The 21,451-nt window shown below is 33.6% G+C and overlaps 1 protein-coding gene across 4 annotated transcripts in view; it reads right to left on the reverse strand.

Moving 5' to 3' along the window:
- LOC143239065 (uncharacterized) overlaps positions 1-10,029 on the reverse strand; it is a 47,059-nt gene extending 37,030 nt beyond the window's left edge. For all 4 annotated transcript variants that reach the window (XR_013021012.1, XM_076479858.1, XM_076479859.1 and 1 more), the window contains exons 1-3: positions 9,883-10,029; positions 5,765-5,826; positions 4,575-5,077 (exon numbers count right to left, since the gene is read on the reverse strand). Coding sequence is in view for 3 of the 4 variants with exons in the window: in XM_076479858.1 (XP_076335973.1) it covers positions 4,575-4,901 (327 nt within the window). In the remaining variant the exon portion in view is untranslated. The remainder of the gene's footprint in view (positions 1-4,574; positions 5,078-5,764; positions 5,827-9,882) is intronic.
- Between the last annotated feature and the right edge of the window lie 11,422 nt (positions 10,030-21,451).

The raw sequence follows: 21,451 nt of genomic DNA on the forward strand, positions 1-21,451 counted from the left end.
TTCATTTTAAAAGTTTTTTTCACAGTTTCTTTCAGCACCATCTTAAATTCATGGGTTAATAACTTCAGTAATTTCCATCTTTATTCAAATATGTAGTACAATAATATTTCAAGGCTTGTGAGGACTTTACAACAGAGAAAGCCTAGTTTTTTAGATATATGAATAATGTTACTTCTGCAGCCAGGCCAATCCAGTGTCAAGCTACAAATCCAAAATTAACATTTTCTTCAAAAATAAACAACAGATAAGATGGGAAAACCAGGGATAAATATCACTAGAACAGATACAAATAAACTGACATTTTATCTTAACACTTGGCAATTAGAAAATATCTAATGAGATAGAGAAAACTCAACAGAAACACAAACTGGAATTAATCAATCCCAGGACATAATAATGGTAGGACTTAAATCTAGGCAACCATAAAGAAAATAACTAAAACAACTAATTTTTAAGACCTCTTAATTAGGAAGATGAAGTTTCTTTAGGAGGAAGAATTAATACAGAGGACAAAGAAATTAGGACACACAGTATGTCAATGCATTTGTAAAAGCCTATGTGTCTACTTCAAATATATCTATCAAAGGGAAACTCATAGATGCAGTATATCACATTGTTATGTTTAGACATGATGAAACAAAACTCGAAATTTGTTTAAAAAGAAAACACTGAAAAAACAGAAATTCCACCCAACAATACCAGAAAAAGTATGAAAAAGAAAACCAAAAACTCAGATAAATCTGAGCAACTCTATCATCAGTCTGTCAAGGTCTATGGGTGTCCAAAGAAACAGAAAAAGGGGAGAAAGAAAATTATTCACAGTGGTTTCTTTTAACACAAAAATTTAAGTCCTGGATGCAACATAAATCAATTATAAAAAAAAGAAGCAGGAACAGGATGCAATAATAAAGAAATATTTGTGTTTATTTGGAACTAGCCATCCCCAATTTTGAACTGATAGACTAGAAGGAAGGCAACTAGTCAACATTACCCACCGCAAACTCTTCGGCTGCTCTTTTATGAACGAATAGTGGGATTAATCATCACATTAAAATGTACCTCTCCCATGACTGAAAATGGAAGCATGTTTGGTCTTACTGTTCTTTAAAGAGTATAATAATATTGTGAACATTTCCCGTTTTGTTAAACTTGCTAAATTAATTTTTTTTTTAAATTTTAAAACTGATTTTCGTTAAATTTTTCTGAAAATAGATATTCAAAATAATACAGTGTTAATAATTTTGTTAATTGTTTCGGGATTTTTTTGTAGCGATCATGAAACCAAATTGTACATCAGATACAATCCAAATCTCGGCGCTCGGAATTTACTTTTCTTACTTTAACCTGACTTCAAATAGTGAAAAATAGCTTTAATGTATTACGAAATTAAAAAAAAATATTTTAATTAAAATCAGTTCTATAACTTAAATAAATTAAACCTGATAGAATTTTATTTAAAATTATTTATTAAGTAACAATTTTTAAAGTGGGTTAAAAATCAATGTATAATTTATTAAAACAATAGTTTTTCAAGTTATGAATCAAACTTGTTCAACACAATTTAAAATTTTAATCCGTATTATTTTTTGGTGAGCAACGTAACCTATTACTAACTTTGAACGAGATCTAGAGAACATATATACTTAGCATCAGTGAATTTTTCAGATCAATGTGCAGGTACCTCGCATGCGCACAAACATGGGGTCAAAGTATTAATCCGTGACGCCCTTCTAGACAAACTGTTCATAAATCAACGAAATTTACACTCGTACCAATTTCTTATTGCCTAAAAACCTTCAAATAACTGATTCATCTGTGTAATTTATCGTACAGTACGTGATAAAACATATACCCTGAGTGATATACACTGCTGGCCAAAATCTTAAGGCCAATGAACATAAAGCAAAAATATGCATTTTGCGTTGTTAGACTCAACTACTTATTTGAGTAGAGCTTTTCTTATTTTCACCTTTCGAAGCTCTACTCAAATAAGTGGTTTAGTCTAACAACGCAAAATATATTTTTTTTTTTATGTTCATTGGCCTTAAGATTTTGGCCAGCAGTGTATATGGTTTAGGATAGCCTCAGTTCAAAGTTATCAGATTCATACTGACATATCATGAAGTTACTTACAATTATATTTACATGCTTAAAACCGTTTATTTCGGCAAAAACAACAAGATTTAATTTTATAAAAAAAAAAAACCGGAGTTATATATTTTCACGCGACACAAACGCAAATTTTAAGGTACGTTTGTTTTGGAATGCATGAACAAAAACGGTAACGCAAACCCTGAATTCAAAATTAGACAAGCGCATACTAGCAACATGAAGATTGAAAGGCTAAATGATCTAACCAGAAATACTAGATATTAGATAACAAGGAACTGTGAAATCAGATGTTAGTCACTTTTCAATTTAAAAAAACAGTCACACACGATCATGACAACAAAGAACAAAAAAGATGTAAAAAGTACGCGAAGCAAACCTTAAAAATTCAATTCAGAGATGAATTTCTACTGGAGAAGAATTAGGACGAACTTTCAACAGGATTTTAAGAATATTTGAGTGAAAGTAAAGGAGAATGTTTTAATATATTGTTCCACTCCACCTGCCATAACTAGTGTTTTGGTCCAGTACTAGAAACCATTAGACTGGCAGGGGCAGTAAATAATTAAATAATTTGTATTTGAAGTTTATATAAATTCATATAATTTGATTATTTTTTTCTATCATTTCATTTATTATGAGACAATTTTGGAAAATTATACGAAGAATACTTTCTCTTTTTTTATAACTTAAATTTGTTTTCACTCACAAAGAAACTACTTGTAACACAGGAAGCAGTGATGAATTAGCCAATAAAAAGACTCAATATTAAACCTGTCTTGTAACCAAAAGATGGATTATAAGATACAAAGAAGTAAAATAATCATACTGTACCAGTGTTTCTGATTTGTATCACACTACTGTTGATGTTTTATGTGAAATATATTAAGAGAACTAAAACTTCTTCAGACAGAACTGTTGTACAGTACGAGTGTGTGATGCATGTCTTGATGGTCTGAATATCAGACATCTGTTTTATCAGAATATTAGTACAACCTAAATAAATACTGGTACAATACAAACATGATGTAGATGATGCTTGGATAAATTTACAAACATATCCAATTACATTTCAGAATTGCCCAAGAGAAAGATCTTTTGGGAAAGGTGATAACAATTGTCCACATACATATGTAATAGTGAATATCAACCAACAAAGAGCAAGCCATGCCATATTATGATGAAAACATGTTTAAAAATGAGCTACTCCAATAAAACCATACTTAGTTATAGAACAACCAGGAAAGGAAAATACTCAACTACAACTATGCCGTCCAATTCAAAACATATTTGTTGGTAAACTATACAACTATCTATATTCATCATCCATATGGTTAAAATAAGATACAGACATCTGTCAAATCTTCTGTATCTTAAAACAAGTTGTCTATGCATTTGTTACAACTTTCAAAAACATGTAAGCAAAATTCTACTCTAAAACTATCTTAGAATAGAAGGCTAGAGATTTTTTAGTCCTAGTATTTTCTATGTGGAAAAACAGGGACACAGTATTGAAGTTTAGTTCTGATGGGAGCAAACTTAAAGTAAAAATAGTTTAAGTTACAAGTTGTAAAAAATGTCCTTTGATAACAGGATGTCTCAGATCAAAATTATTTATTAAAGGAAACCATCTAACAGCTTAAAGTCCAAAACTAAAGAACTTATGAAGTGTACCAAACCTATACTGATAGAAATAGGAAACATAGGCTTTGATGGGGCAAGATTTAATTTAAGGTAATGTGATAGAAAAAGCATTTAAAAAAGCCTATTGATGAGAAACAGATTACATCCATGATGAAATCAGTGAACAAGTAAATGTTAGAAGTCAGGTAAAAGCAGCAGTGTGTGTTCACTTCATGTTCTACAACAGCCAAACTAAAAAACTTATAACAAAAGCTCTAGTTGAGAGATTCCATCAAATACCGATTTTAAGTCATTGGTAATTTAATATCATTTCAATCAATTACCCATTTATTTAATTAATTTGAATATTTAATTTTGTTACAAATGATTTAGATTTCAGTTTCCCTAACCACAAATAGGAAAGTCATTTTTCATGACTTTTATTACTACTCATCATATTCGAGCATTAGAGCTTAGAGCAAATTATAATTCTGCAGATATATTAAACTCTTATGAGGGAAGGAGACCTAAAACATGTATTTTCTTGTGACCATCGGTTGATGCCATCTGCAAGATATTTCAGTTCTTACAATTTCTGTTTTATCATAACCTTTCTATCCAACTTAAAATATAAAGTACAGTAAAGCAGACATGAAAAATTAAAGTATTGTAAGAGAGAAAGTAATTTTACCAAAAAGTATTGTAGTTGAAATAGCACAACTAATCTTTGCCATACTTGAATATTAATTTCAGATCTGCCCCATAATTAAAGATACAAATACCAAAAAACAATAACACAAAATGATCATAACATATTAATTTAATGGGTAGATATAGCATACTTGAACTAGCTGCCTTTCTTCACTAAACTGTTTAACTCGTTCCTCAATTTTAGTTCCTCTGTTCTCCTTCTTAAGACTCTTCTGTCGTGGTGGAGGACGTGGTGGTTGATTTGGTGGCATGTCGTTGTATTGAAGTCTTGTAACAGGTGGAGTCACAACTTTACCAGGGCTATCAACAGCATAATGATGCATGTGACTTCCTGAAGGAGGTCCACTAACGGCTGTATTGGTACTTAACTTCACAGTTTCTAATAACCTTGGACTTGACTGGCTACAAGCAGAATGAAAACTTCCTGAAACTTCAGGAGACATCTCTTCTACTTCCATATGATATTTCTTGTTTTCTGTAGGATCCCTGGCAGGATTTCATGATGTTTCTGATTGAATGTCTGAGGAGACTGAAATGATGACAAGTTTTCAAAACTTGAACTTAACTGGTTGCATACTTGACCTAGAGGTTTAATGTCCCAATACTTTTTCTTCAATGTCAAATACTTTACACCCTACGAAAAATAAAAAAATAACACATTAAAACATATATACATATATAAAGAATCTATTACATGTATTTGAATATAACCATGTAACGACTAGGTGAAAATGTTGATTTCAATTTTTCATTACATTTTTACATTATACAACACCATATATACATACACATACATGTGGACTGATCTTTTGTGGTTAATACAATATTGTACTTTAGTCAAATTCACTTAGAGCTCTGGTTTATTTTCTGATTACAAAGTTACCCAGTGAAACACAACATACCCTGAGAGGCTGGTATATGTAGCAATAATATGTGTAAGAAAGTTGAAGGCCTTAATATGCTGAGTAATAAATATTTCAATGATACAATAACTGAATTATCCTGCAAATAGAACTCAAACATAAAACTAATAAATGAGTTTATGTTTTAAAAATTTGTTCTAACACTGGTTTTAAATTAGTTTCACTATAATTATTATTTTTATTGTCTTTAATAAAGCTCACAGAATCTGTTGAATTCACACCTTACATACTACACAGAACTTTTAAGAAAGTTCCATAAAAATATCATTAACAATATCTTATATTTTGAGATACAACAAATATATCAATAAAAAAGAGACAGTATACCATTATTATCAAATAAGTGGATTAAAAGTAACTAGAAAAGTTTTATGCCAATGAAATCATAGTGTGTTTACCTCTTCTTGTTTAATTGTGGCCAAAGTATTGACATAATCTTTAAAGTGGTTTCTAGCTTCAACTGAAATAAAAAAATAAAGTGCAATGAATTACAAGTAAGTTTGGCAAACATATATACTATGAACCATTTCATGGAGCAATCTTTTTTTTTAAAAACATGAATGAAAATGACCTGCATCTACTAAAGATATAGGAACACATCCCTGTATTATCAGATAGTGGAAAGCATTTCATAAAACAACACTACACAAAACAACATACAAAAATACAGATGTATTGCCAACATTAAGATTTGTCAATTCTATGAGGTACTGTATTAAAATATCGTACAGAGAATTTTAAAAAATATGTTGATATTATAAATAAAAGAGCTGTTATTAACCTGTTCATTAAAATTGTTCACACAGATTGTAAAGAGAAATTTAAAAAGCTTTAAGGCAAAAACAATTTAAGTTTTCAGTTTTAGTAATACTTACAAGAATCTCCCTACTGATGAAGATAGAAAGCCTATTAATCTAGCCATTTCTAGATGTTTTGAACATTCCTCTAAATTAATGTTTTACTTTCATAAACACAAATGTTCCTATGATAATGTTACTTAAGAAATTACCAAATTAATGAAGATAAAAAGCCTATTAATCTAGTCATTTCTAGAATTTGTTCAAAGTTATGAGACTTTATAGATGAAGCTCACAAACTCACTCTCATTTTCATAAATGTTTTCTGACAGTATTTTAAACACAAGATTAATTTTTGTGAGAATTTCAACAATCTTCATGTTACCAATTGTGGGATAACAAGTTTAACAAAACAAATCATTTTATCAGCCTTTTTACCTCTACTTTAATTACTTAGAGATTTGTAAAACAAGCTGCTATTGCATGGTGACTAATATTTGTTCTATCTCTCTCTTGAAGCTCTCACTATACTACAGTTAATACAACCTGTAAAACCATTTTCTATGTAGCATAACATTACATCATTAATTAAGTTACACTAGTTTCTGCTAATTACTGTCATTACGTCCTATTCTAAATCTTATTAACACTACGAGCTCTTTTGATTCTCATTACACTTTAATTATTACTTTCTACTGCCCACTCCTTGTTTAACTTAAAGTGAGAGGTTAGAGCTGCATGTCTTGTTAGACACATACACTATTATATGTTTAGTTTACTACTGTTCTTTTCATTACAGTTAAACTTTATTGTATTTTAATTTCAGTATCATTGCATTTTATTGTATGATACTCTTATTTATTATTTGTTTATTTTCATAAATATTAGATTGTTTGATGTATGACCTGTAATTTCTAGCTATCTGACTGTTTATAACTGAATAGTAATGTTATAGACATTTCTCCTGGTTGTCAAGCTACTCTAAAGTTACATTGGCAAAGCTATTTATAGGTCTTTCATTGTTCACAAAACACTATTAGGAAGATTTGTCATATATCGATGTCTTAGCTTTTCATGAAACATTAAATCTTTGACACTGCATGAAAAACTTCTTTAGTGTTACTTCCATCAGCATTATCAATCATATTGTTTGATATATGTAGTTTTATTATTTGTAATTTTTTATTATTGTACTTTTATTGTAGAGATTTTTTAGTACTGTTCACTTAGCATGTGGATTTAGGATTAACCAAAACATTTTACAGTTACCAAGCCTTATGAGACATTACTGGGATTACAGCCAAAATTATTGCCAACAGCAAAAGTACACAATTCACAAAACAATGCATTATAATATAAGTAATAATGTGAGAAGAGCATATGTAATTAGTTAAACTAGTTGCTAAATTTTACATCATTGACAGAGATGAAGGAATGGTCAACACATTATTTAAATTTGCTGATACTATGGATTTTAGTATTGCTGGATGCCAAGGGGTTGCTACTACCTTATAAAAAAAGGATTTGGATTGTTTGGTAAGTTAGACAACTAAATGGCAGATGAACTTGAATTATAATAAATGAAAGGTAAAGCATGCAAGATATAATTTTATGTATAAGTAAAATTTTGATGGAAATATCCTTATCAGTACTATGGAAGAAAAAAGACTTGATCTTCTAATTGAACAATTTCTTAAGCCATCAAATAAAGGTGCTGTTACTAGTGGTAGGGTGGATAGGATTTTATGTGTATTTACAAATGGTGAATATATGTCTAAAGATATTATAATATCATTTTATACGTCACATGCTGAATATATATCTAAAGATATTATAATATCCTTTTATACGTCACATGCTGAATATATGTCAAAAGATATCATAATATCATTTTATATGTCACATGCTAAATATATGTCTAAAGATATTATAATATTATTTTATAGGTCACATGCTAAATATATATCTAAAGATATTATAATATCATTTTATACGTCACATGCTGAATATATGTCTAAAGATATAATATCATTTTATAATACATGCTGAATATACGTCCAAAGATATTATAATATCAATTTATACGTCACATGCTGAATATATGTCTAAAGATATTATAATTATCATTTTATAGGTCACATGCTGAATATATGTCTAAAGATATTATATTATTTTATAGGTCACATGCTAAATATATATCTAAAGATATTATAATATCATTTTATAGGTCACATGCTGAATATATGTCTAAAGATATTATAATATCATTTTATACGTCACATGCTGAATATATGTCTAAAGATATTATAATATTTATTTTATATGTCACATGCTGAATATATGTCTAAAGATATATCATTTTATAGGTCACATGCTGAATATATGTCTAAAGATATTATAATATCATTTTATAGGTCACATGCTGAATATATGTCTAAAGATATTATAATATCATTTTATATGTCACATGCTGAATATATGTCTAAAGATATTATAATATCATTTTATATGTCACATTCTGAACATATGTCTAAAGATATAATATCACTTTATAGGTCACATGCTGAATATATGTCTAAAGATATTATCATATCATTTTATAGGTTAGTGTTTCCCAACTTTTTAGGCAGAACACTTTTGAACTCTAAAACTACTGATGGAAACCTTAAGAAACATCCTTGCATTAAGAAGATAAACCATGAAAAATTATCATCAGAATAATTTATTTTTTGTTTTAAAGTTTATTCTTTTAGCCACTGATCCATGGCTAAAAAATATCAATATCTGAAATCACTGTAATCTTACAAAATACTCACAAACTTAAGACTAGCTTGTTTCCTTGAAATACTGCATTGACTACCACTAAAGACTAACTTACAGCGAGTCATCAGTTAGACCTGTCCATAAACAAAATAGTCGTTGACAAAGAGAATACAGTATGGTATTGGGTTAACAAACTTTTAAGTCATACCTGTATTTGGTTTACTCTTTTAGTCTGAATACATTACACAAAATTTTCTTGCATAATCTCTGGAAATATATAATACAGAATCCCCAGAGTTCCATAAAACACACATTAATATAGATCATTGATTAGACCAAATGTGGAGAATTATGCTCTGCTCATTCTTAGACATTTTACCTTATAAAGAACACTAAATTATTAAAAATGGTTCAGAGGAGGAAAATTTCTTGAACAACAAGAGTTAAAGTGTTGATAAATCATAGTTTCTCATATTTTATCATGAGAATATTAGTGTGTTTGACCTTTGGAATAAATTGCTTTACAGGTAGTGAGCACAGTTTAAATGAAGGTGTGAACATATCCAAATGATAAGTACTGGCTTTGAGTGTCTTATTTTCATTTAAAATATAATCGAGTAATTGGAACAGCCTAGGCGGAAAAACAGTTCCTTGCTGATTTCAATTTAAATTATACTTGTGTAAAAATATATATAATAATATACTACTAGCACAGTAGTGACATATATTAGAAAGATTAGGAAAATTGTCAAAATTAATAACATAGTCATTAATCAAAAACTGCTATGTTATCTAGTAACACTAATTTAGTTATTTACTATTACCATTAATAGTAATACTACCAGTATCCCTTAGTTACTGTGCCAGTGTGAATTCACTAGTAGCATTACAATTTACACTATACCACAATTAGTAGTAACACCATTACAATGTTATGGATTTAATAAACCACTTACTTTGTCTTGCTTGATCTTCACAAAAAAAGTGTTTCTTGAAATGTTTCACTAAATCTTGATTTCTTACTTTTCCACCTTTACTTATAAAATATTGCCTAACAGCTTCGATACTTAACTCCCCATTGTCCTCCATTATAAAAATTGTAGATAAACGTGTAATCTATCGTTTGTTTATAGAGGGCGCTTTATGCCTTATAAAATCGTTATTTAATTAGAAAGGAATTTTATGGTATATAACGCTTTATTTTGGTGATGTTTTGTGGTACTATGTAGCATAAAACTACTGAAATGTCATAATAATAAATGACAGATAAATATAACGTTTCCTATAGTAAATATAAATTTATCATTTATAGTAGTAATCATAAAGACATTTTTCTGATATTTCGAAAAATTAACCCCCAATTACTCACTTTTTTTTATGCTGTTCCCTAACGTTTGGGGACCTAGTATGGCCAGATGGTTAAGGCACTTGACTCGTAAACTGAGGGTCGTGGGTTCGAATCTCTGTTGCATCGAACATGTTAGCTCTTTCAGCCGTGGGGTCGTTATAATGTGTCGATCAATCCCATTATTCGTTGGTAAAAGAGTATCCCAAGAGTTGGCGGTGGGTGGTGATGACTAGCTGCCTTGCCTTTAGTCTTACACTGATACATTAGGGATGGCTAGCGCAGATAGCCTTCGTATAGCTTTGCGCGAAATTCAAAAACAAACCAAACAAATAATGTAAAGAACATTACCTAAAAATGTGGAGAAATTACTAATTAGGCCCGGCATGGCCAAGCGTGTTAAGGCGTGCGACTCGTAATCTGAGGGTCGCAGGTTTGCATCCCCGTCGCACCAAACATGCTCGCCCTTTCAGCCGTGGGGGCGTTATAATGTTACGGTCAATCCCACTATTCGTTGGTAAAAGAGTAGCCCAAGAGTTGGCGGTGGGTGGTAATGACTAGCTGCCTTCCCTCTAGTCTTACACTGCTAAATTAGGGACGGCTAGCACAGATAGCCCTCGAGTAGCTTTGTGCGAATTTCGAAAACAAAACAAACAACACAAAATTACTAATTTTCTTTGCAAAATACATAGGGGACTCTAGCAGTAATGAATAGCTAACTGAATATATAAAATGGATCTTACTTTTCCGTGAAACTTGCTACAAAAATAGAAGGGTTTTGTTTGTGTGTTTTTTCTTATAGCAAAGCCACATCAGGCTATCTGCTGAGTTCACCGAGGGGAATCGAACCTCTCATTTTAGTATTGTAAATACGTAGAGTTACCACTGCATTAGAGGGGGACAAGAGTTTTGTTAAAACACATTTTAAACAGAGTGATTAATGGGGAGATACATAGATTTGTGTATTTGAAAAAATAAAATAAATAAATAAATATATATATATATATAATGATTGCGTGGCCATGGTATTTGTAAACTCAGATTTGTATATAGAGATAATATCAGAGGCCATATTATTACGTTATCATAACGTCACGACTGTAAGATGAGAATATATGTATGTAATAATTAAGATTAATATCCATGACTAAGTACTAGTATCGGTGGCTTAGCGGTAGTTAAGTCTGAAGGCTTATAACGCATGGCCAGGTGGGTTATGGCGTTCGACTCGTAATCTGAGGGTCGCGGGTTCGAGTTCCCGTCGCATCAAACATGCTCGCCCTTTCAGCTGTGGGGGCGTTATAATGTGATGTTCAATCCTACTTTTTGTTGGTAAAAGATTAGCCAATGAGTTAGCGGTGGGTGGTGATGACAAGCTGCCTTCCCTCTAGTCTTACACTGCTAAATTAGGGACGGCTAGCGCAGATAGCCTTCGTGTATCTGCTCGAAATTGAAAAAACAAACAAAGCTTATAACGCTAAAACTCGAGTTTTCGATACATGTGTTGGGCACATTACAGACAGCCCATTGTAAAGCTTTGCACTTAACAACAAACACGCAAACAGGACAAAGTACTCGTATAGCAAACTGTTACGTAATTCGCACTAACAGACTACCAACGTGTTCAAACAATTGTAACAAACACGTGAATGCGCTGTAACACTATACTTTTGCACAGGTTGGTCTAGTCGTACCTGGTAAAAACACCGTCATTGAAGTTATTTTGCGTCACCCTTATTTATATAACTTCTTATCCTTTGAGGAGCAACGTTGGTTTAAATAAAAATATATTATTTTATATTTATCTGGAGTGTAAAAGTAGTTTTTCTCTAACTTTTATCAAAATTGTAAATCCCTACAGTATGCATAACAAATTTTGAAAGACAGCGACAAAACAGACCCACTCTCACCACCAGTATATGACATAACATAATACACGACGTACGTAATCTGATAAGTATATATTTAATTGGCCACTGACTGAGATATATAATAATTATAAAAGTGCTTATTTTAATTTTACTGTCTTTCTAAGTATGAGAAAGTTTTAAAACTTTAACTTAGAAAAAACTTGATTGTGTTCAGTTTATTAGAATGAACGAAAACGTTTCTTTGCGGCAAACCTTGAAGCGTACATCGGTTTCTTTTCTAAAAGGGCCTGGCATGGCCAGATGGGTTAAAGCGTTCGACTAGTAATCTGAGGATCGCGGGTTCGAGTCCCCGTCGCACCAAACATGCTCGCCCTTTCAGCCGTGCGGGCGTTATAATGTACGGTCAATCCCACTATTCGTCAGTAAAAGAGTAGCCGAAGAGTTGGCAGTGGGTGGTGATGACTAGCTGCTTTCCTTCTTGTCTTACACTACTACATTAGGGACGACTATCGTAGAGAGTCCTGTGTAGCTTTGCGTAAAATTCAAAAAAGAAACAAACAAACAATCTTTTCTAATAACAAAGATATATGTCGGTAAATAATGTTAACATAACAATATGTGTCAGTAAATAATGTATAAGGGGAAGATTTACTGAGAGATTGTGTATTTGGACATCTGTTTTCAATAATAATAATGTAATTCGTTCTCAGGCATGGCTTGGTGGGTAAGGCGCTCGAGTCATAATCTAAGGGGCTATTAGTGTGATGGTCAATCCCACTATTCGTTGGTAAAAGAGTAGCCTAAGAGTTGGTGGTTGGTGGTGATGACTAACTGCCTTCCCTCTAGTCTTACACTGATAAATTAGGGATAACCCACATGTGGCTTTGCGCGAAAGTGAAAAAAAACAAACAAACAAACAAATCGTTCTGAGTAACAATAACACTTAAAAACCAAAGAATACATTAAAGAATCCATTTTCGGAGATTTTCACACGGTCATACCTGCTGTACGAAAGACTTCACGAAACAAATTACGTCACAGATTTATTAGTCTCGTACAAATTTTGTGGTTCTTTATAAGCTAAAGAATATTTTACATACCTAATAAGCAAAATATAGAGCTATATCAGGTGAAATAAATCACTAGTTCATTTCATCAGTAGAAAAAACAAACTATATATATGTGTGATTCTTATCCATATCAGTATTTGAATTTTCATCAATTCAAAGAGATAAGCTAGTGCTTTGATGAACTTTCTTTTCTTGGTGGTAACTAAGTACAAATTCAATGGAAAAAAGAGACTGGTCTAATTTTAGATTACGTATAAATAAATATGTAGCACTTCTAAAGTGTAGGTGCCTCCCTACACGGGTGGCGCAAGTGATCTCTTGGAATATAATGCAATATAGAAAATAAAGAGTTTGAATATATTTTTAAATAATAATAAGTAATTACTACAACACGTATAGCATTTTAATATGTATATGTGTGTTATGTCTCGTCATTTAACCTACTTTATCACTCATTTACAAACAGAGAGGGAGTTCGCGAGAAATCATGTTTATTGAACAGGGGCTTGGATGACATATGCTTGGGAAAGGTAGAATTATGTATAGTTATGGGCAATAAAATATTTCTGTAATTATTATATTTGTCACTAGATGACACCCTTATAAATTAAAATTATTTTATTTAATCATTTAATATATTGACGTATTTTTATACATGTCGCTCTCGCTCCGATTTAGATCATCCATTAAAATAAACGTTTTATTCTTGTTGTGGTAATTCTCCAGTACATAGAGTAAGTTTAGTAGACAAGGAATTTTCATTACTAAATACAATTTAATCACTTATTTCGTTTAGTACATAGTAAGTAATTTGACTAGTAAAGACAGGGTTGTTGTTTTTTTTCTGAATTTCGCGCAAAGCTATACGAGGACTATCTGCGCTAGCAGTCCGTCCCTAATTTAGTAGTGTAAGACTAGAGGGAAGGCAGCTAGACATCACCACCCACCGCTAACTCTTGGGCTACTTTTTATCAACCAATAACGGATTGAGCGTACATAATAATGCCCCCCCTTCGGCTGAAATAGCGAGCACGTTTGGGACGACCGGGATTTGAATCCGCGGATTACGAGTCGAACGCCTTAACCCACCTGGCCATGCCGGGCCAGACAGGGTAATTAAAACGCTATCTTATTAACTTAATTTAGAATTATCTAAACAATACCATATATAGAGGCTTAAAGACACAATAAAATAATGACAATTGAATTTGTACTCATTGATGTACACATGTTTTCTTACGCGTTTTTACTAGTTACTTGAAACGTCCTACACTATATACCGCTTACATTTTAATACAGCCAAACATGTCCAGAGTGATGGCAAGCAAAACCATAGCCCTTTATGTAATGCTGTGAAGTAACGTCAGACAATGACAAACAGTTTCTTCTAAGAAAACTAGATATCTTGCAAATTGTTTGTAATATTCGTTTTTCTTAATCTATTTTCAGTCCAACTTCCATTTAAAAATTAATGAAAGTTTAAAAACGGAGAAAGGAAACAACTATAATTTCTGTAAAAAAAAGTCACTGATGAAGTTAGTGAGAAAAGAATGAAAGTTTGAAGTGATAACTTGATCCATAAGAATAAAAAAAATCATTGAGATTAGCCTAAATACTTTACTGTGGCCAATGAAATATTTAGTTACTTCGATAACTTGTGTAAACCCCTAGACTTCTGGTATGTTAGTTCTATGACTATCAACATGCTGGCCCGGCATGGCCAGGTGGTTAAGGCATTCATTCGACTCGTAATCTGAGAGTAGCTGGTTCGAATCCTCGTCACACCCAACATGCTAATCCTTTCAGCCGTGGGGGCGTTATAATGTCACGGTCAATCCCACTATTCGTTGGTAAAAGAGTAGCCAAAGAGTTGGCGGTGGGTGATGATGACTAGCTGCCTTCCCTCTACTCTTACACTGCTAAATTAGGGACGACTAACGCAGATAGCCCTTGAGTAGCTGTGCACGAAATTAAAAAACAAACAAACAAACAAACAACCTCTTAAACAAAGATTACTATGTTTGCGGAATGGCATCTTATATGCGCGTGGTCTAAAAAAGGGTTCAAATGGAATCATTCTTAATTTTGAACTACTAACCACAGAACAGTAAACCAGCAGTAGCACACGCCTCACGAAGACTAAGAGTCGGTTCTCACAATCGAATTACAAAGTTGACTGTAACTTTTATTTCCTGCTCAAATGCGGTATTTATTTAATTACCATTACACCTCGTACCCTAAACACTTTAATCAATAATCTGGCAAGTTAGCCACTGACGAACGGGTGAGCTATTTTCAGCTATCTTAATATTAAATGACCCGGCATGGCCATATCATTATGGTGATCGACGCGCAATTTCAAATACCTGTCCCACCAAATATGCTCGTCCTTTCAGACGTGGGGCATTATAATGTACAGTCAATCCCACTGGTCGTTGGTAAAAGTGTTGGCGGTGGATGGGGATGATTAGTTGTCTTACGCTACTAAATTAGCGATGGCTAGTGCAGATAGTATTCGTGTAGCTTCAACGAAATTAAAAAAAAACGACAAAACAAATAAACAATCGAATTCATTTATCGACTTTTTCTCTGATTAGTAATGAGGTATCTATTTAAAGTAAAAAAAAAAACTTTAAAAATCCCAAATCAACATATTTATAGGTGGCAGCAGTATTCCAAGAATATGGTAGTATGGAGATAATTACTGGATATTTATTGCTTGTTTGTTTCTTGAATTTCGCGCAAAGCTACACGAGGTCTATTTGCCCTAGTCGTCCTTAATTTAGCAGTGTAAGACTAGAGGGAAGGCAGCTAGTCATCACCACCCACCGCCAACTCTTGGGCTACTCTTTTACCAACGAATAGTGGGACTGACCGTCACAATATAACGCCCCCACGGGTAAAAGGGCGAGCATGTTTGGTACGACGGGGATTCGAACCCGCGATTCTCGGATTACGAGTCGAACGCCTTAACCCACCTGGCCATGCCGTGCCTGGATATGTATTATACAAGCAATAAGAACATTACAAACGAAAAACAGCGACACCTTTATTATGCTGAAGAAGGTGAAGAAAAGTCATTTTGTACGAACACCTTATTCTTGATACACAAACGCGAGTTATAAAATTCCAAACGTTCTCCACACTTAAATGGAAACAGGTACAAATTTAAAAGTCTAATAAGTCATGGGGCAATGTACAAACGTTATGATAAACTTATACGTCAACAAACGTCCAATTCGTATGCTTTAAAATAATATATGAAGCAAACAATACTAAAACAAATAGTTATACCGGAATGTGTTATTTACTGATTTATACAACTGGGAGTGTTCAACGTTTTATCTTAAGTTGACAATAACCAGTTGTTAATATATTCAGCGCTTCGTTTCCTTTTTCTTCCTTTCATTTGCCAATGTTCAGTTTTATATTTTTAACTTATAACTTTCAGTAGTTAATACCTTAAGATAATATTACTTTGTGATTTCGTTCTTAAGCTAGCGTTGTTCAATAGTTTCTACATTAAGATGGTTATTTATAAGAAATTTGTTTGTTTTCTAACAGAAAGTTACACATTAAGCCATATGTATTCTCTCCGCCACGGTGAATGAAACCTCGGATTTTAGCGTTTTGAGACCATTAATACGGGTGGCCAAGTGGTTAATCCATTCGACTCATAATCTGAAGGTCGCTGGTTAGAATCCCAGTCGCACCAAACATGCTCGTTCTTTCAGACATCATGGCGTTATAATGTGACGATCAATCCCACTATTCGTTAGTAAAAGAGTAGCTCAAGAGTTGGTGGTGGGTGGTGACAACTAGCTGCCTTCCCCCTAGTCATAAACTGCTAAATTAGGAACGGCTAGTGCAGATAGCCCTCGTCTAGCACAGCGCGAAATTCAAACCAAACCGTTAATACGGAGGGTCTGATATTATACTGCTCACGAGAAGTATAAAACACGTATATAACACTTTTTACATATAAATGTTTGGGATTTATTTACAATGCCAAGCGTGACCCATTGGTTATCATGTTCGGACTGTGAATCTAACGGCTCACGAGTCATGGAGTCTTGCCCTAAAAACACGTCCCTGAATGTTAGTGTGCTGTAAAAGTGATAATCAAAACCCACTATTCGATCAGACAAGAACAGCTCGAGTTGTCACTTTAACACATTTTCCCCACAATTACGTTATTCTTTTTTTTTTTTTTTTTTTTGTTGTTGTTGAGAGCAAAACTACATACAGGTGACCTGTCTGCACTGTGACAGGGATCAGTCCTTGAGGTTTTGGGATTCTAAAATGTGAAATCACCGCGGTGATCGGATTCATTACTACTTTGATCTAAAAGATTTATAAGACTTGCAAACTTAGAAAAAAAAAGTGATTTTTGCAAGAATTATATTGAAGTACATTATTCGTAGCAAATGCAATATATAGTTTTAAAGGAGCAATAAGAATATTTTATCTGTAAATAGATGAACACTCAATGTTCTAAAATAAGACGGTCGACGTTGGTCGAAAAGGTCTTATACTGAAGTACTTACGACAAGAGAAAACTGTACTGATAATTACTTCATAAGGGATTTCCTTTGCATTCAAATAAAAATGAAATAATCCGATGGTTTACTTGCATGCATGCTAAATGTGTTTAGTTTTAGCTAACCATCTTTCCCTTTCTACTTTAAGGCCCCGCTAATACAGCGGTAAGTCTACGGATTTGCAACGCTAAAATCAGGGGGTTCGATTCCCCTCGGTGGAGTCAGCAGATGTGGCGTTGCTATAATAACACACACACACTACCTTGAAATGAAGAGAAGGTTAGAGACTTTAAGGCTAAATCGATGAAAACATTTGATTTCAGTAATTATTAAAAAAAGTCTTTCATCAAATATTCAACATATGAACAGTTAAAAACAGTGTAACGTTAAAATAATTTCACAGTAAATAACTTATCAAAACAGGAACCAATTCTGAAATGACCCTACGTGTTTCGGTGTTATTACATCACCATCTTCAGAAGTAAACTAAAGTCATGACTAAACTTCAACTCTTGCTTCTGAAGTTGGTGGTGTAAGAGTTGAAATTTGGTCATGACTTTGGTTTACTTCTGAAGATGTTGGGTGACATAACAACACCAAAGTGTATAGAATCGTTTTAAGGTTGGTTTCTGTTTTAATAAGTTATTTATTGTGTAATTATTTTAGCGTTGTGTTCTTTTATATTATATTATATATATGTAATTCAAGGTATTTTAATAATTATGGCAAATTAATGCTCTAGGCCAGGAGTTACTGATATTTCTATGAAAATGCCACTCACAAAAAATTATAACTTTTTTAAAATCTGAATGAATTATTGCAACCTATCTATTTTTATTTGACAACACATTTGTACAAGTTGTCTTCTAACAAATAGAAGGAACTCCAATGGAGTAAGTTCAGCCTGCATGTTGCATATTTATATTTTTTCAAACCGGAATGTTCATACATAACAAATCTTAGTAAGAAAGACTATAGTAAGGCTTTGTACAACAGTCGCACTTGTAGACATATTGATAACACTCCGATAGCTAATTACCAAGGTTTTCTTGATATAGCTGTGTCTACGAAGGTCATTCTTTCACTAAAAACAAATCACGTTACCTAAGTTTAGGTATCAGTAATGCCAAGTTCAAAGTTTTCACTCAAACAAACATTTTTAATTTTGAAGTTATAAATATTACAAACAAGTCGTATTTTGTTTGGTTTGTTTTGAATTTCGCGCAAAGCTACTCAAGGGCCATCTGCGCTAGCCGTCCCTAATTTAGCAGTGTAAGACTAGAGGGAAGGCAGCCAGTCATCACCACCCACCGCCAACTCTTGAACTACTCTTTTACCAACGAATAGTGGCATTGACCGTAACATTATAATGCCCCCGCGGCTGAAAGTGGGAGCATATTTTGGTGTGACGGGGAATCGAACCGGCGACCCTCAGATTACGAGTCGAACGCCTTAATCCATCTGGTCATGCCGGGCCACAGGTCGTATTATTATTTACAGCTAATTAGATACTATGGAATTTGTTCATCATTACAAAACTTCACAGACATAACTCATCCTGATCTTAACAAAATTTTCTTACAAAATTCATTCAGTTTTGCGATCAAATTAAGACTTCTTTGCGCCGTTATTTTCTTGGTACGCATGTTTAACTAACCAACTTCCTCACTGGGTATTTCAACACAAAGATCTGTGATAAAATTTAAGAATATTTTCTTCCTATTCGTTACGGGTTCAAAAGCTTTACAGAATATCCCGACATTCTTAAAACTTTCACGTCTACTATTTACTTTCTTTATAACATGTTTAAGTTAATATCCAAAGGAGTTAGTGTACTGATTGCACTGCACAACAACTTTTTTGAAGAGTTTTGCTTCCTGAAAAGTTATTGGTGATTGTGACAGGTACCTGGTGGGTATGCATACATATATTTTTGGTTTTACTTCATCACGTAGGAACTCTGAGGAATAGACAGTTAACTGTTTACCGGCAATAACGTATTTAATTGCGTTTATGTTTCTAATACGCTATTAAGTTCAACATAATTAAAAGTGTTTTGCTCCTGATTTTCGTGTGTATTCAATGTCCGGTGCACCACGTTGCAATATCTAACAGTAGTCAGCAAGCATTGACGGATTCCAGTTGCCCTGATATCGTTTCTCTATTGTAGCAACGTCCTGGTGAAACCTTTCACCATGTTCGTCACTGACAGCAACGAGATTTGCGGAGAAGAAGTCCAAGTGTGAGTGGAGGAAATGAATCTTGAGTGATATGCTGCACTTCATTGTTTTATATGCTTTGAGAAGTTTGTCTATCAGCTGAATGTAATGTGGGGCTCTGTAATTGCCAGAAAAATTGTCAACAACATCTTTGAAGGCTTTCCAGGCAATCTTTTCCAGCCCAACTAACAGATCTTCAAACCGCTTGTCACTAATAACATGTCTGATCTGAGGGCCAACAAAAATGCCCTCTTTGATCTTGGCCTCAGTTATTCCTGGAAACATCTGTCTTAAATAACGAAAACCTTCGCCTTCTTTGTTCATTGCTTTCACAAAATTCTTCATAAGTCCCAATTTTATGTGAAGAGGAGGCAAAAAAATCTTTGCCGGGTCGACAAGCGGTTCATGCGCCACATTTTTCTGTCCTGGAATTAACTTTTTACGGAGTGGCCAGCTCGGTCTGAAATAATATGACTCTTTGGCACGACTGTCCCATTCACAGATGAAACAACAGTACTTTGTATATCCGAGCTGAAGTCCCAGTAACACAGCAACAACTGTCAGATCTCCACAGATATTCCAGTTGCACTTGCTGTACTGGATGTGCTTCAGCAACATTTCCATGTTCTCGTAAGTTTCTTTCATGTGTGCTGCATAGCCAACAGGTATTGAAGAATGAACGTTATCATTGTGCAACAAAACAGCTTTGAGGCTTAACACTGATGAATCAATAAAGAAACGCCACTCTTGCGAGTCATGGTCACAACCCAAAGCAGAGAACAATCCTTCGATGTCAACACATAAATAGAGACTGTCAACTTGTGCAAAGAATTTGGTTTATCATCTTGGCGGCTTCGAAAAACAGAAATTTTCGTACCTGGTGATAGCAAACACCATTCCTGCAGTCTCGAACCCAGCAATTCGGCTTTTGCTTTTGACAGACCCAAATCTCTGACCAGATCGTTTAATTCTGACTGTGTTATGAAATGTGGATCGCCTGAGGAGCACGGTTCAAAATCCGGATCAATGTCACTGCCAGTTCCCTGCATTGTAGTTTCTTCATCTGGTTCGTCTAAGGTCCATTCCTCTGGTGGTTTCGGAGTTGGAAGACTGTCGTCATGCGGCACGGGTATCCTTGCTGATGGCAGATTAGGGTATTCACTTGACTTCTTGTTTTTGGCAGAGGAACCAAACACATTAGTCAAACAGAAGTAACAGTCCGTCACATGGTCTTTCTGTTCTCGCCATATCATCGGGACAGCAAACGGCATTGTCTTTCGAGTGTCTCTGAGCCAAGCTCTCAGACAGACAGCACATATTGCACAACAAATGTGAGGCGCCCATTCCTGGTCTTGATCACCAATTTTACAACCGAAGTACAGATGATATGCTTTCTTCACAAAAGCAGTCATGAGTGTCTCTGATGAACAAGCGTATACTTGCCACATATATAGCAGAATGTATTGCGGCTGTTACGAC

This window comes from Tachypleus tridentatus, chromosome 13, assembly GCF_004210375.1.
Source record: "Tachypleus tridentatus isolate NWPU-2018 chromosome 13, ASM421037v1, whole genome shotgun sequence".
Classification (NCBI taxonomy): domain Eukaryota; kingdom Metazoa; phylum Arthropoda; class Merostomata; order Xiphosura; family Limulidae; genus Tachypleus; species Tachypleus tridentatus.